Consider the following 17,016-nt stretch of genomic DNA (forward strand, 5'->3'; position numbering starts at 1 on the left):
TGGTAACAGTATCAGTATTGACTCGGCTTTACTAAGAATAGATGGTGATCATCTTCCTTTTAGATCTATAAGTGATCATTCCCATGATATGATATGAAATGATTTATTTCATTCCATTGACCATTGTACAGTCGTTGTTTTCTACACATGGTATGAAACATGTTATAACTGCGAGATAACAGAATGAAACATGTTACAGGTAATAATTATTTTCAAATAGATACAAGCATATATGTGTGTGAAGATATTATACGATTGATTCATTTGTTGTTTTAAGTCCACTTTATGCACAGTTAGGCTAATCGGGACTGGACCTACAGTTTAAAGTGGGATCTGAACCACTATGTAACTCCTCTGGGTATCGAACCCAGGACCCCTTGATTACAATGTGACGACGGATATTATACGAGTATATTATACAAATATATTATATTATACCGTGCGTCCATTTCGATCTGCAGCCGAGAGATCGGGAGAAGCGTGGCGGGCGGCGCTGACGGAGAAGCCGACATTTGCGGCCTGTAATGCCCGCTTATTTTTATAGACATATGCAGACATTTATATAAATATTGCAAAACGATCACTAACCTGTGTTATAACACGCAAAAGTTCTTCTGTAATTCATCCAAGTTCTGCTCTTATATACACAAATAAATACGCTATAGAAACGATGTTAAGAGCCACAGATAAAAAAGCATTTTAATCATGGTTTTGATCAGTAACGTCCTGCTTAAGTTTATATCCTTGAAAAAGTTTTGTGGCAATGGGAATTGTTTGGAGGTTTCGAATGTGCAACACTGTATCAGGATTACACTGCAGACGAAACCGATAAAAGTGAATGGTTTTCGTGAGCTTCCTCGCAATCCGAAATATCCGAGCTCGAGTTTTTTGTTCCTTCGCGACTAGATGAAGACAGAGTTGTAAATATAGTGGCGAGCAATGTAAACCAAGAGCGTGTTAATTTCGTACTGTGCGCAAGAGTGTTATTCTTGGTTACTTGCAGTTACTTGTTTGTGTTATTGTAGTGTGTATGTGTGACGTGTCAGTGAGACGATTGGAATGCCAGCTGCAAGATTCACGTTAGAACAAAGATTTTTTATGTATGACACGTACCTACGTGAAAACAAACTCGTGTCGAGACGTGTGTAGGTAATTTGTACAGAAATTCCCATGCGTTTCAACTCCACACAGAGATACGGTTAGATATCTTGTCCTTAAATTACGAGAAACTGTATCGTTAAATTTTAAAACACCTAAGCAAAAACGACGGATTCTAACCGAAGCAAAACTCGATGATATTGGTGCAGCGTTAGAACGTTCTCGAAACAAACCTCTACGCCGTGTTTCACAAGAGGTGAGCGTGTCAAAATCATCGGCACATACAGTCACTAAGCTACTAAAATTAAAACCATACTCTTATAACACAGCTTAGTGCTCGTTTTGCAATATTTATATAAATGTCTGCATATGTCCATAAAAATAAGCGGGCATTTCAGGCCGCAAATGTCGGCATCTCCGTCAGTGCCGCCCGCCACGCTTCTCCCGATCTCTCGGCTGCAGATCGAAATGGACGCACGGTATTAACATACATAACATTTAAAGACAATGATTACATTATTATTGATTTGATTAAGGATTATTGGAGTTCTCTTTGTTTTTGCTAATGTTAGTTACAAGTTATGTTTACATTAATTTACATACACATAATAGATAAAACCAATACATACATATGCATGTCCTAGGAGTTTATTTAGGATGTGACAATTTGCAATTTATTGCCAGATACTCTTTAACAGAATAAAAAGAATGATCCAGTAGGTATTTTTTTACATATTTTTTATATGAGGTAGCTGATTGTATTGTTTTTATGTCACTTGGAAGATTATTGAAACAGTGATCAGCCATGTATTTCGGCCCTTTCTCAAATAATGTGGTGTTGTGTGATGGTATTGTGAGGTTGCTGCCATTCCTTGTGTAGTATTTATGTGAGGAGTTGTTACACTTGAAGGAATCATTTATGTCTGTTTTACATACATCAGCAGATGAAGTATATGCAAGCATGTTGAGGGTAATATGCCCAAGTTTTTAAACAGTTTTTTGCAGGGTGTATTTCTCTTAGCTCCTGCTATTATTTTGACAATTTTCTTTTGCATCACAAAAATTTGGTTACTATTAGTGGCATTTCCCCAGAAGATTATACCGTATGCTAATAAAGATTGAAACATGGTGAAATATAATATTTTCAATGTTTCTAAGTTTGATATTGATTTCAGTGTATTAATGGCAAATATAATTTTGCCTAGTTTTGCGGAAAGGTGATCTATGTGTGGGTCCCATTTTAAGCTTTCGTGAATCCATACTCCCAGGAATTTGACTGTTTTAACGTGATTTACTGTCTTATTACCTAATATAACGTTTGGCTCATTTATCGTTTTATTCCTTGTGTGATGGAAATTGACAGGAACAGTTTTGCTGCTGTTTAATACTAAATTATTGTCAGAAAATCATTCACTGAGTTTGATTGTTATTTGTTCGATATTAGAGTTAAAGGGGGTGGCTACACTTGTACCATCTGCATAAAGGGTGGTTTTTGCTGAATTTAAATTTAGTGGCAAATTATTAATATATATTAAGAAGAGTAATGGTCCAATAATAGATCCTTGTGGAACTCCACTTGATATTCTGCAGGGTTTTGAGACAAAGCTAGATTGTACACTGTCATCCTTTCTGTATAATCTCAACTATTTGCACACATTTGCTAAGATAGGATGTGAACCAATCATGTGCAATGCCTCTTATGCCATAATGCATAGTCAAATTGAAATATTTTTATGTGTGTATTCACAGTATATTGTGTTCAGTGTAATTGGGAAGTGTATCCTGTGCTGAACCAATACATAAATAATAATAATAGGGTAGCTACTCGCTGGGAATTCCTTGAATTCTGGGAATTGTGCATGAATTATTGGCTCCAGGAATTCTGTGTAACTTTTTCTCCATAGATGTGAAAAATTGCAACTTCTATTAATCCAAACCTCATTGAATTTATACATATTTATAAATGTCCAGAGGCAAGTGTTTCATCATTTAGCTTTTATATTTATCAAGGATGGAAAAGAAATCAGGGTGGAAATGAAACAAAATTCTCTCAATCCGTTTACTATGTTAATGTCATTTGCAGAACAATCTGTCTGACAGATGGAAGATATATCTTGAAGTTCATTAAGTAAATTTTGAATTTGAAATTCGTACACAATTAACAATTTTTCATACGTTAGTATATCCCGTAACATTTGCAAGTCTTTGTAGATGTATTTCGAGTCTTAAGCATTTGAAATAGTAAATGTAAAGTCCGCACCTTAAATTAAATAATATAAATATATATACAGTAAAACCTCGTTGATCTGGACCTTAATAAGCCAGACTTTGCTTAGTCTGGACAGGCAAAAAAAAAAAAGAAGTGGAATGCAAGGTTTTAAATGTGGCTAGAAGTCAACAAAGAAAAGGCAGTCTACCACTGATGAAATTCTGTCTCCCGCAGACTTTGTACTGTACTGTATAGTGTATTTAGGCCTATGCCCTTTAAGTACACTATAATAAGGATGATTTGTTGCTATAAACGGAGTTTTAATGCACTTTCTACTGTTCTTTTAGGTTATTTCAGTTAATCCGGACTTTCGTTAAACAGGTCAACTTATCCCCCCCATTAGTCTGGATTAACGAGGTTTTACTGTATATATCATGTAATTGAATTGAGTTATAATTTTTTGGATACATTGGAATCACACAGACCCTTTATATTTTAATATATGTAATACGTAATACATAAGGTTGAAATAGAGAAAACATCTGCTTGTACCCTTGGATTTTTTAAATTTCACCTTGAAAACCAGGAATTAATACTGAATTTTATCATGGTCTTAGGGTGGCCACCCTGAATAAGCAAAGGTATGAAGAAATGAGCATGAGATGGAAAACATAGTCCAAAATGTAATTTTGTGCTTTTAGAACTGTAATTATGAAATAGCTAATTATATGAGTACATGTGTTTGTTTTCTTATTCCAGGTCAATCATTTATGAAATTGTGGGCTATACGATATTTGTGTGGATTATAATTATAATATCCTACGGCCACAGAGACTCCCATGCATATTTTCTCCAGAAAAATCTGTACCAGAATTTCGTCAAGCTTTATAAATATGAAAGGGTAAGGCATTAGTTAGTAGTGAAATAATCACAATTTATATAAAATTACATCCTTCTTTAACAATACTTTTCCTGCATGGGCATTGCCAGAAACTTTTCTTGGGTTGTCAGGATTTCTATGAAACTTGAATAGTAGAAATAATAACAATAATAATAATGATTATCATACTTTATTTATTTATTTGAAAAATCCTGAATACAGAAAAATCCATTTTACATCAGGATATCAACTGGAAAAGAAATAAACAAAATAATGGAATGGACACATACACACACGTATACATATATAACAAGAATAATAACAACTAGGGCAAAAAGAATATTATTTACACTTTAGCTGCTTCATGCATGCCGTTCTGTAAGTCTGTTTTGATAAATGGAAGCCCGAAGCATCTTTTAATGAGTTGTAAATGGTTTGTAGCCTGTAGAGAAGTGATCTTTGATCTAAAGATAGCCTTGAAGATTTAATGTGAAAGAAGTTGTTGCATTTGCTGTTGGGACGTGGGAGTCTGATATTAAGAAGTGGCAAGAGTTCGCTGTTGAAAAGTTGTCCATTAATGATTCTGAAGAGTAGTGTTAAATCTGAGAGTTGACGGCGAAGAGAAAGGTCATGAATTTCTTGAGTGGATAGAGTTTTGTGTTTGGAGAACTTTTCAAGGGTCGGACATTTGTGTTTGACTATTCTGAAGAAAAACTTACAACTTTGTCTGTTATCTTTATATTGCTTTCACATGCCATTGACCAAATATTATTATATTATACAATAATAATAAAATACAATTATTTTATTCCAATTTTATTATTATTATTATATATCTGTGGGGAGACTTTTATACTTGATCCACCAGATGAGTGAATGAATATCCAGCACCACTGTTTTTTTATTATGTTTTTACATTTCATACAGTTAGTGCACCAAAATATATAGTTATTATACTTTGTTATTAACTTTTACACACCTTATTCAAGAAAAAGCTTTAGAAGTTAGATAGATATTTTACTCATAAATTGTATAACATTCTAAATTTTGGAATTTTTAATTCTTTAAATGCAGAACCATTTATTTTTTAGATTAAATGGTAGAATATGAAAGTGAAAGAACATAACCTGGTTCATGCATTTTACACTCATTTTTTTTATCTAATGACTTTGTTATTTCGGATATTCTGTTCAAATACTAACTGAATTTTTTTCTGTTATTTACAATAAAAAATAAGAAACACTCTGCTTTTTGTAACTTTGAGTGAATAAAGTCAAATTGAAGGCCCCTGTTTCCCTACCTCAGTTACACAATCAGTATTTTCAGCTTTTCCCCTCTGCTTCCAGATTGTTACCACTGACAGTTTTTGGAACTGGACCGGGGCTGCCGTCATGGAGCAGCTACGATCCGATAAATGGTACAATGGAATGGAGCCGTATGGTTTGAGAGGATTCATTGACGACAAACAGAACCGCATCATGGGATATGCTGTTCTCAGGCAGATTAGAATAAAGCCTGAAGCTTGTCCGTAAGTTTTTCATGGTCTCTGTTAAAAAAGCAAATTGTACATCACAGATTGCTAGTGACTGTTTTTTGAGAGTCAGTGCTCTCAAGATTCCTAAATATAGAACTAGACATTTTATTCATGTTTCTGGAATAAAAGATGTGTTTGATAATAATTATACGTGAGTGAGTTACTAACTTACATGTAGAGGTTCTATTAATTTCGGTCCCCTCTGCCACCATCTGCTTGTGAACTTGTTGCTTCACTGCTGGGCTGGTTTGCGGTTCTTCTCACCCCTTCACAAGCCAGGAGTATATGACGCCCAGTGTGAGTGCAATTCACATTACATTGGGAGGTCAATCAGAACCATCAGTGAGCATATACAACAGCAACATGTGGGGCCTCCCCGATGGCGCAGTGATAGTGTGGTCGCCTGTTAAGCCATCCGCATACCATTTAAGAAAACAAGATGTCAAATATTGTGAAAACTATCCAAGCAATTTATGTGAAAATTTTATATATTGAAGTGAAAGTACAGTAATAAGTAAGCACATATGCAGTTTACTTGAAAAATAAATAGAAACTCACCTAATAATTTTGATCACGCATCTGTCCATTTCCATTCCTCAATCTTTCTTTTTTTCCTGCCACAGCCACCTCTTCGTCACTTTCACTACTTTCACTAAATTCTTCAATTTCACTAATACAAAATGAATCCCTGTGTTCATCTCCACTTCCAAAATCCACATTTTCCTTTTCACCGCTATTGAAAAGCAACTTTTCAATCGCAGAATCTTCTACAACATTCTTATGCAACATGTTTGCAAGACGTAACAAATGAAGATTTGTTTACATGAGTATTACTGAACAAAACACACTCGAAATGGTATGAAAAACTTAGCAGCACAAACATACACATCATAGAATCGAAAGATCATACAACCTCTGTCATCTATTGACAGAAGAAGAAACTACGTGATGAAAATCGGGAACCCGTCGATTTGACGACTAGGTACGGCAAGGGAACGTCCAGACAGGCTGTCGATTCGACAACTAGGTATGTGGATGGGTTAATCAAGGGATCCCAGGTTTGATACCCGGTGGAGGCACATGGCACAGTGGTTCGGATCCCAATTTAAACTGTAGGTATAGTCCCTATTAGCCTTGCTGTGCATAAAGTGGACTTAAAACACCAAATCTCCCCCACCGGGGATCGAATCCGGGTCTCTCGCATGGTAGTCAGACGCCTTTAAGACTGACCTACCATGGCTTCACCTTTTTAGTAGTGTACAATAATATATATGACTGTCAATAGAAACATATTCTTTCCAATCAAATGTAAGTTTGATGGGAATCAATAAATGTTAGCTAAACAACAAATAGTAAACAATTTTTTGCTTATTTTATTTTAGTACTTGTGAACCCTTTTGGGATGGGGGGGATTCTTTGGACATTAATTCTTGGTGACTGAACATTGTCATTTCCTTCGACAGTGTTTCTGAAGCAACAGAGTCCTTGACCACCTCATGCAGTGGCTTCACCAACTACTTCAATGAAGACGACAGGCAGTATTGCAAGTCTTGGGAGGAACGGACAAAGAAAAACAGGCGTCTACCAGACTGCAACTTATCTGAATTCAAGTAAGTAAACTTGTAAGAGTGGTAAATCATATACAAACTGTATCTATAGGTATATATGTGTGTGTGGAGGGGGGGAACATAAATAGGGTGCGAAATCCTGGAGGGACAGGGGGGATTTCCTCCCCACCAACAGTCTTGGCTTAAAAAATCTCCCCACCAAAAATTTCCAGGGGGGGAGAGTGGTTGTTATAAAAACAAAAGATGAGCAATTATTTTTTACATCAAATATACTCGTACTTTACTAAGGATAGTATTGAAAACACACAAAAAGTAATGTGTTTGAGAGCGTTGCATACTTTCTCTCTCTCTCATTCAAGAGACCACTTACAGATCTTACACCAATAACAAATGTTATATTGATATAATATATTCATAATAAGGCTAAAATAACAATGCAAGACAAATATAACTATGAAATCTAATTGATTTATATTAATAGAAAGCAAAAGCTAAACAAAAACTTAAAACAAAATAAAAATATTTCAAATATTTTGTAATTTATTGACATCCTTAACCAGTCAGTAAAGGAATTAGTTTGTTACTTTTTAAATATCTGATATATATATATATATATATATATATATATATATATATATATATATATATATATATATATATATATAAAAGTATTTGTATATACTTAATACTAATTATAATAATAATGTATTTTAAATATTAATTTACTTGTATATTTATTATTATAAATATGTATTATATGTATAAATATTTATATATTTGTGTATATATGTGTGTGTGTGTAGATTAAGATCTTCCTTTCCCCCCACCAATATTCAATGATTTCGCACCCTGGATTTAGAGGATGTTGGGTAGGGCTCCACACATTCTAGATCTCAGCCACTTTGGTGTGATTATGATCAACATCTTAGGATATTGACTGTATTTATAGAATGAGAGTTTTTAGAGGGCCTCAAAGTCCACTGCATAATGTCATGTGTACACAATGAAGAACTTTAAAAAGATCTAAGATCAATTACTTACGTGTGTGAGTACGATTTGTCAATCAAAACAATGTTTCAGAGGTCAAGACTTCCTCCTTCTTCAGGTTAATGCGTATTCTTAGGCACCAAACATGGTGTCACGTTAAGAAAGTGTTAGTTGAGGATACAGGTTAAAGGTTATGTTAAAAAACACTTATTGAAGAACCCGCATTATAGCTATAAAAACCGTCATTCTGTCCACACACAAATCTAAGATGTCTTCGCTTCTCCCAAGCTCTGGTCGGGTGGCTTCTAGCAGCCGCTTCAGACGTTTCTTTTATGAGGTTTTAGATTTGTGTGTGGACAGAATGACGGTTTTTATAGCTACCATGCGGGTTCTTCAGTAAGTGTTTTTTACCATAACCTTTAACCTGTATCTTCAACTAACACTTTCTTAACGTGACACCATGTTTGGTGCCTAAGAATACACATTAACCTGAAGAAGGAGGCAGTCTTCACCTCTGAAACGTTGTTTTGATCGACAAATCATACTCACACACATAAGTAATTGATCTTAGATCTTTTTAAAGTTCTTTATTATTTAGCTGTGAGTAAATCACACATCACAATATGTTACTAAGCATGTGCACACAGTGAAAGTAGCAGACATTTGCAATTAAAATGCTCATGAGAAGAAAGAAAGCACAGACAAATAAGAGAAAACTAGAAAGGGTGAGTTTCTGAACCCCATATAGTCCCTCTACAAAGCTGACCACCAATGACTTTCTCCTGAGCGATCACCATTTTGATTGCACTTTGATACACTATGGACATCTACTGGTGAAGTAAAAAATTATATACTGTTTGAGGTGTTGCTTGACTTGATGTATACTACAGTTGCCTAGCCATGAATACGGGAAGGGGGTGCCCCTCTAATATTTTCACTTAGAAATTAAGTGTAGAGGGGTTTTCTCACCACTAATAAACAATATTATAATCTTTAAAACTCTTGTACCAACTGAATGAAGATCAGTGTATTGTACAGAGCGACCACAAACAAAAGAATGTTTGACCAGAAGCTTTCCTGCACCTTCCCCTCTACCTGTTCAACTAGTGCCACAAGGAAGCCTGCCCCAATCTACCCCTCCCCTTCATGCATGAGTATGATGCAGAGGGTCTTTTGAATGGTGCTATCCCACTATAGGATAAGATATTTTCATAAGACTGCAGAAGTTCACTCTAATATTGGACCAACAGTGTTTCAGGTGTTACCCAATATTTGTAAATATATGTGCATTCAATTCACAAGCATGTGTCTAATGGAAATTTTAGTTTAAGAGTCGTGAATTTTGTTTGGATTCAGCCTGCCTTTACTTGGAGTAAATAAGAGTTCCTTTTCTGCATCAAAGGTATGCCAGGTGTAGAATTAAGCCTAATATTACATTAATGTTCACAGGAATGGGATTTTTGGTGGTTCTGGATCCACCCTAGATAATTCCTTGCTTTGTATACATCAATACAGAGTTTGTTTAAAATTGAGACACAATGTACAGGGTGTACCAAAAGTCCCATTACCCACCCTCTGAATTCTAGACAAACCTGCAAAATGTTATTTTAACACCATGCGTATGATGAGAAGATGGTATACCATTAAATCAGATCAATGACCACCATTTACTCCAGAGGATCTGTGTGCACACTGCCATTTTCATGGCACAGTATTATTCGCCTCCAGGTGCGATGTGAAATCCTCCGTAACATGACTGGCGTGAGGGAAGCAAACACACTGCAAACAGCTTCAATTGAAGTTCCCCAGTTTGTCTGATAAAGATTATGAGCGACTTTCTGTTTGATGTGTCCCCATAACACATTATCACAAGATGTCAGATTTGGACTTTGGGGTGGCCATTTTAGAGGTGCTGGTAAATTTGGTGATTCTCGTCCAATCCATTTGTCTCTGAACACATCATTGAGGTATTCTCTTAAAATGGCCACCTGAAATCCAGATCTGACATCTTATGTTACGGAGGATTTCACATCGCACCTGGAGGCGAATAATACTGTGCCATGAAAATGGCGGTGTGCACACAGATCCTCTGGAGTAAATGGTGGTCATTGGTCTGATTTAATGGTATACCATCCTCTCATCACACGCATGCTGTTAAAATAACATTTTGCAGGTTTGTCTACAATTCAGGGGGGGGGGGGTAATGGGACTTTTGGTACACCCTATACTTTTTCTTACTTCATTTGAATTTTTTAAAAATATTTTTGCTCCTTCCTAATCAGAGGATGTGCACACGCCTATGTACGGTTGGAAAAGTTCTTTGGTTCTTCAATATTGACCACTAAAATACTCTCAATAATTTATTACAATTTATCAATCATTTGTGGACATCCTGTGTAGTATAGTGAACTTTATAAGCCTCAATCGGAACTCATTATTTTACTCGCAAATCAATTTTAAAAAAATTAAATCATCCTTCAACAGCCTCATTTAAAAATTCTAATTAGTGTTATTTGGCTATGAATATTCCAGGCATGTGCCTTCTAGCGAGCTGGGCGATTTCCCTAAAATTGGAAACGTGGACACATACAGTGGAGGTGGCTACATTCTGAAGCTTCGAGGCCGAGTGAGTGAAATTCAAGAGAAACTGGAGGAAATGAAGGAGGCGAATTGGATAGACATGCACACTAGAGCCGTAGTACTTGACTTTGCCACCTACAATGCAAATGTAAGTATGCATCTTTATTGTTATTATTTATGTCATCATCATCCTTTGCCGTTTCCTGTCTCTGGCTGGGTCGGCATAGAAGTCAAGCCTTTCCATTTTTTTCTGGTCTTCCACCACTCCTCTCTTTCCACGGTGTCCCGATCTTGTTCTCTTCTCGTAACACTCTCTGCTGTCTGCTCTTTCCACCAACATTATTTATGTATTAATATATTTTTTTATTGATACTGATAATTGTTAACTGGCAACTATTTCATGTAGAGCATGCATAATTATTCACCTCCTTAATTATGATTATGACTGATAATTTTTGTCTTAAAGGAACTGAGTACGTAAATATGTATTTTGCAAGGACAATTTATATGAATATGAACTAAAGGTTAAAAGATTAAAAATCCCCAGTTGGGGAAAGGTCAGAGAGGAGGAGTTTCCCTTCTCCAAGCACGAGCTGACACCGTACATTCGCCTACCCCGAGCACAGATCAGCAGTTTGCCTTCAACAACTTTGAATGTTCTTTTGATTTATTTAGAGTATTGTGCGGTTTTAAGTATGTATATCTTACAACATCTTTTTAGAAAGTGTATTTTCCTATACCTTTTGACCTAAATCCTCAACCAACACTTTCTCGACGAGGCACCATGTCAGGTGTCTGAAAACATCACATCAACCTGAACAAGGAGGTAGTATAACCTTCGAAATGTTGTTTGACCAATCTCATGCTCACACACGTAAGTTACTGATTTTTAATCTTTTAACCTTTAGTTGATATTCGATTGTGAGCAACTCACACATTATCAGTATGTATAAATTTATATGAATTATACCTTTGTACAAATTACATTAAAACAGCTTTTTGAGGGCCAAGTATCACCAAGCAGGTTTATTTTGGGGGAGAAAGTCGTTAATGCATACATAATAATAATAAAATCATCTTTATTAGAGCAGGCACATTTCGGCCTCGAGGGCCATTCTTACAATATTCCCTTGTCTGATAGATTAACACAATACAAAGGTGGAATAAAGAGTACACATTGAAAAATATGATAAGTATTGAATGTAAGAGAAAATATATATATATTGAAAAAAATGGCTTCCTAACTTTTTGTCAAGTAGTTTGGACAGTTCAACTGAAACCATTTTACATCATTTTTAACATTTGCATCATAGATAATGATACAAAAGTGTTTGTAGCTAAATTACAAAAATTGTCGAAGCAATGCATCTACAAGAAATTGTGAAGAAGTTATTGTACTGCAAGTAATGTTTCACACAAGAATAATAACTTCTTTTTATGCTGTCACTTTCGTGACCTGTACTAAGTCAATTCATATTCATATTCTTTATTTCCGTTGACCTATGTCCATAGGTATGGAAATCGTCATATAACAATACATACAGTAATAAAATATTAATACAATTTTAGACAAGGATTACAGTAATGATTTTAAGAACTTCTGCATGAAGGAAATCTAAATAGAGGAAGAATACACTATTGGAGTGAAATTACATACAATATTTAAGGCGAGCACAATAATAATCAAAGATTTTTTTTTTTAGTGTAAAAATAAGATGTAAAAGTAACTATGTGACTTATAGTACATGGAAGAATGCAATATATATACAGAACCGATTAATGATAATTTAGGCACAATAATAGCATATAGTGAATACTTCATACATGATAATATAAATAGTATAATTCCATTTTCTGTACAACCGAACCCTCTTTGTTGACAATTTATGTAATTGAATATTTACAAATTTAGAAATTCATTTATTGAATAAAAACAATGTCGTAATAAGAATTTTGTTAATTCCCTCCTAAATTGGGTAGTTGATTCCATTGTTTTCATGTGATCAGGTAATTTATTATACAGGTGGATACCTACGAATTTAGGACCTTTTTCAAGGAGAGTGGTATTATGAGTTTGTATAACCAGATTGTGATTTTTTCTTGTGTTGTATTGATGTACTTCCTTGATACGTTTGGAGAAACTAGACATATCTTGTTTTACATAGCACAGTAAATGTAATATATATAGGCAAGGTAATGGTAGAATGCCAAGATCCCTGAAAATGTTCCTACATGGTTCATTTATTTTCTTTCCTGCCATAATTCGTACTACTCTCTTCTGCAAAATAAAAATTTTTGCACTGTTTCTAGCATTCCCCCAAAATACAATTTTGTACGTTAGTTCTGACTGGAAAAGACTGAAATATGTTATTCTTATTGTCTCCCTGTTTATTATGGTTCTTAAGGTTCGTATACCATATATGGTTTTGCTTAATTTCCCTGCTAGGTGCTATATATGTATGTCCCAGTTGAGATTTTCCTGTATCCAAATACCCAGGAATTTTATGGAATTTGTATATTTGACGTGTTCATTTTCTATTTTTATTACTGGTTCTTCATTGTTCTTATTTCTTGAATGATGGAATTTTATTGCTAAAGTTTTGTTTTTATTTATCGTCAACTTATTTGTGGGGAACCATTTGCAGAGTTCGTTTGAGGTGTTTTTTATATTTGAATTTAGAATTTGTTCATTTTTGCCAGTTATCACAATGCTCGTGTCATCTGCATATAAGGTAGTTTTAACTGAGGGTAAGTTTGAAGGCAGGTCATTTATGTATGTGGTAAATAGTACTGGCCCTAGAATAGAGCCTTGAGGAATACCACATGTCACTTCTTCTAGCCTAGAGATATGGGAAGATGCATTGGTATTTGTCCCTTCTACATGTAAGATCTCTACAGCTTGACTGCGATTTTGCAGGTAAGATCTAAACCAGGTGTTTACTATACCCCTTATACCATAGTGATTTAATTTTTCAGAAGTTGGTCATGCGATACTGTGTCGAAAGCTTTTGATAAATCAAGAAAGAGACCTACACACTGTTCCCTATTGTCCAGGAGTTGTCTGACATGTTCGATGTATTCAAATATTGCTGTAGTTGTTGATTTGCCTTTACGGAAACCATGTTGTGATTTAGATATTATGTTGTTTTTATTTAAGAAAGTTGTAATTTGTTTATTCATTGCAATTTCCATGATTTTTGAGAAGGGTGGAAGCAGAACTATGGGCCTGTAATTATCTACACTACGCTTATCCCCTTTTTTATACACAGGTTTGATTTTTGCTTGTTTTAGTTTATCTGGGAACACACCAGTAACAAAGGATAGGTTCACTAGATAACATAGTGGGTGTAGGATATGGGTGTGACATTTCTTTATAATTGAGGATGGAATTTCATCCAAGCCAGTTGACCATTTGCTCTTCATTTTTAAGATGATGTCTGTCAGTTCCTCAACAGAGACTGGGCGTAGAAACATTGATGCACTATGTGTATTCATTTTAACCTTACCAGAGTTTTGATTGGTTTCGACTTTATCCTTATTTACATTGATTAGATATTTATTAAAAAAGTTTGCCACTACCAAAGGATCGCTTATGTTTGTGTCATTTTGATAAAGTGTGATGTTTTCTAGTTTTTTGCAATTTCCCTGCAGTTCTTTTTTTTTATTATGCCCCACATTGCTCTGGATTTATTTGAAGAGTCTGAAATTAGTTTCCCATTATGCCCTTTCTTTGCAGCTTGTAACACACGTTTATATGTTGACTTGTATTTCTTGAAGTATTCTTCAAAATCAATTGTTACAGCTGTGCTTTTCCTAGCCCTGTTTAGGAATCTCATTCTATCACTAGCTATCTTTATTCCTTTTGTGATCCAAGGTTTCTCTTTCTGTGTTGCCCCTTTAACTTCCTTCTTTGGGAAGGCTACATCAAAATAGTAAGAAAATATGCAATGAAATTTGTCGAAAGCATCATTTACTGTGCTACACTCATATACCGTGCGTTCATTTCGATCTGCAGCCGAGAGATCGGGAGAAGCGTGGCGGGCGGCGCTCACGGAGATGCCGACATTTGCGGCCTGTAATGCCCGCTTATTTTTATGGACTAATGCAGACATTTATATAAATATTGCAAAACGAGCACTAACCTGTGTTATAACACGCAAAAGTTCTTCTGTAATTCATCACACAAATAAATACGCTTTAGAAACGATGTTAAGAGCCACAGATAATAAAACATTTTAATCATAGTTTTGACCAGTAACGTCCTGCTTAAGTTTATATCCTTGAAAAAGTTTTGTATCGATGGGGATCGTTTGGAGGTTTCGAATGTGCAACACTGTATCAAGATTACGCTGCAGACGAAACCGTCAAAAGTCAATGGTTTTCGTGAGCTTCCTTGCAATCCGAAATCTCCGAGCTCGAGTTTTTGTTCCTTCACGACTAGATTAAGACAGAGCTGTGAATATAGTGGCGAGCAGATGTATACCAAGAGCGTGTTAATTTCGTACTGTGCGCAAGAGTGTTATTCTTGGTTACTTGTCGTTACTTGTGTTATTGCAGTGTGTGTGTGTGTTGTGTCAGTGAGACGATTGGAATGCCAGCTCAAGTTTCACTTTAGAACAAAGAATTTTTATGTATGACACTTACGTGAAAACAGACTCGTGTCGGGAAGTGTGTAGGCAATTTGTACATAAATTCCCAAGCGTTTCATCTCCACATAGAGATACGGTTAGACATCTTGTCCTTAAATTACGATAAACTGGATCGTTAAATTTTAAAACACCTAAGCAAAAACGAGTGATTCTAACCGAAGCAAAACTCGATGAAATTGGTGCAGCGTTAGAACGTTCTCCAAACAAACCTCTACGCCGTGTTTCACAGGAGATGGGCGTGTCAAAATCATCAGCACATACAGCCACTAAGGTACAAAAATTAAAACCGTACTCTTATAACAAAGGTTAGTGCTCGTTTTGCAATATTTATATAAATGTCTGCATATGTCCATAAAAATAAGTGGGCATTACAGGCCGCAAATGTCAGCATCTCCGTCAGCGCCGCCCGCCATGCTTCTCCCGATCTCTCGGCCGAAGATCGAAATGAACGCACGGTATATGTTTCCAATCTTCATTGCTGAGTAAATGATTGAAGTAAGTTGTATTTTCAACATTAAAAACGCTTATGGTGGTATAATCATTTATTTGTTTAACATTGCTATTGCTTTGTGAAAATGGTGTTGAAAGTGAGAAAGACTGCGCAAAGTGATCTGAAAATCCAGTGTCAAAAACCTCTACTGTGCATTGGTCGACTAGTGTGTTCAATAGAGTCCAGAGCACTTTTTGTATTTTTTGTTACTCTGGTAGGTACTTTAACCATTGCTTCTAGGTTGAACATGTTAAGAAGCATGTTTAATTCATGATTTACATTCTTTTTTTAGAAAATCAACATTTAGATCACCTATCACTGCTACCTTTTTGTTAGACTGCTGAAAGTGATTTAGAATAACTTCCATGTTACTGACAAATATATTCAAATCACTATATGGCGTTCTGTATACACACATGATTATATATTTTAGTTCTGGTAATTCGATAATACATGATTCAAAGTGTTTTTCAATGTTGAGGTGAGCAAACCTTTTTGCATTCCTCTACTGCGATATCAATTTTACTATATATGCATGCACCACCTCTCCTGAATTTACTTCTTGAAAAGTTTGAAGTTAAAATGAAGTTTGCAAAATTTACACAACATATTTCATCATGTTTTAGCCAATGCTCAGTGAAACAGATGATGTTTTTATCTGCTAACTTATCAGCTAGGAGTGTTTCTACCATTAGTTTCTTTTCGGTGTTTAGTCCTTGGATGTTTTGATGGAATATATTCAGAGATATTGATCCTCTACCATTTCTTACCAAATTACAGTTTCTCTTAACATTCCTTGTACACATTATTTTCTTATCTACATTTGAATTTACAACTTCAAGGTTTTGGTGAGAATTATTTAAGGTTTCTGACTTCCTATAACTTACCATAGTATCCATGCAGCCCACTGATCCAATTACATTCCCCATAAAAAATTACTGTCATGCATTAACGGGAATTTGCTTTCCCTTGTAGATTTCCGACGGGTATCTTCAATACTTCTATTTGCACTTTCACTAGT

At 35.3% G+C, this 17,016-nt stretch overlaps 1 protein-coding gene across 1 annotated transcript in view; it reads left to right on the forward strand.

The window, feature by feature from the left end:
• The window catches only part of LOC145999363 (polycystin-1-like protein 2), a 57,281-nt gene that overhangs the window by 30,153 nt on the left and 10,112 nt on the right, over window positions 1-17,016 (forward strand). Inside the window, exons 10-13 of the mRNA XM_083136309.1 lie at window positions 4,067-4,208; window positions 5,534-5,715; window positions 7,185-7,331; window positions 10,809-11,004. Coding sequence (XP_082992435.1) covers window positions 4,067-4,208; window positions 5,534-5,715; window positions 7,185-7,331; window positions 10,809-11,004 — 667 coding nt within the window. The remainder of the gene's footprint in view (window positions 1-4,066; window positions 4,209-5,533; window positions 5,716-7,184; window positions 7,332-10,808; window positions 11,005-17,016) is intronic.

This window comes from Lepisma saccharinum, chromosome 15 (genome assembly GCF_977018435.1).
Source record: "Lepisma saccharinum chromosome 15, izLepSacc3.1, whole genome shotgun sequence".
NCBI classification, from domain to species: Eukaryota; Metazoa; Arthropoda; class Insecta; order Zygentoma; family Lepismatidae; genus Lepisma; species Lepisma saccharinum.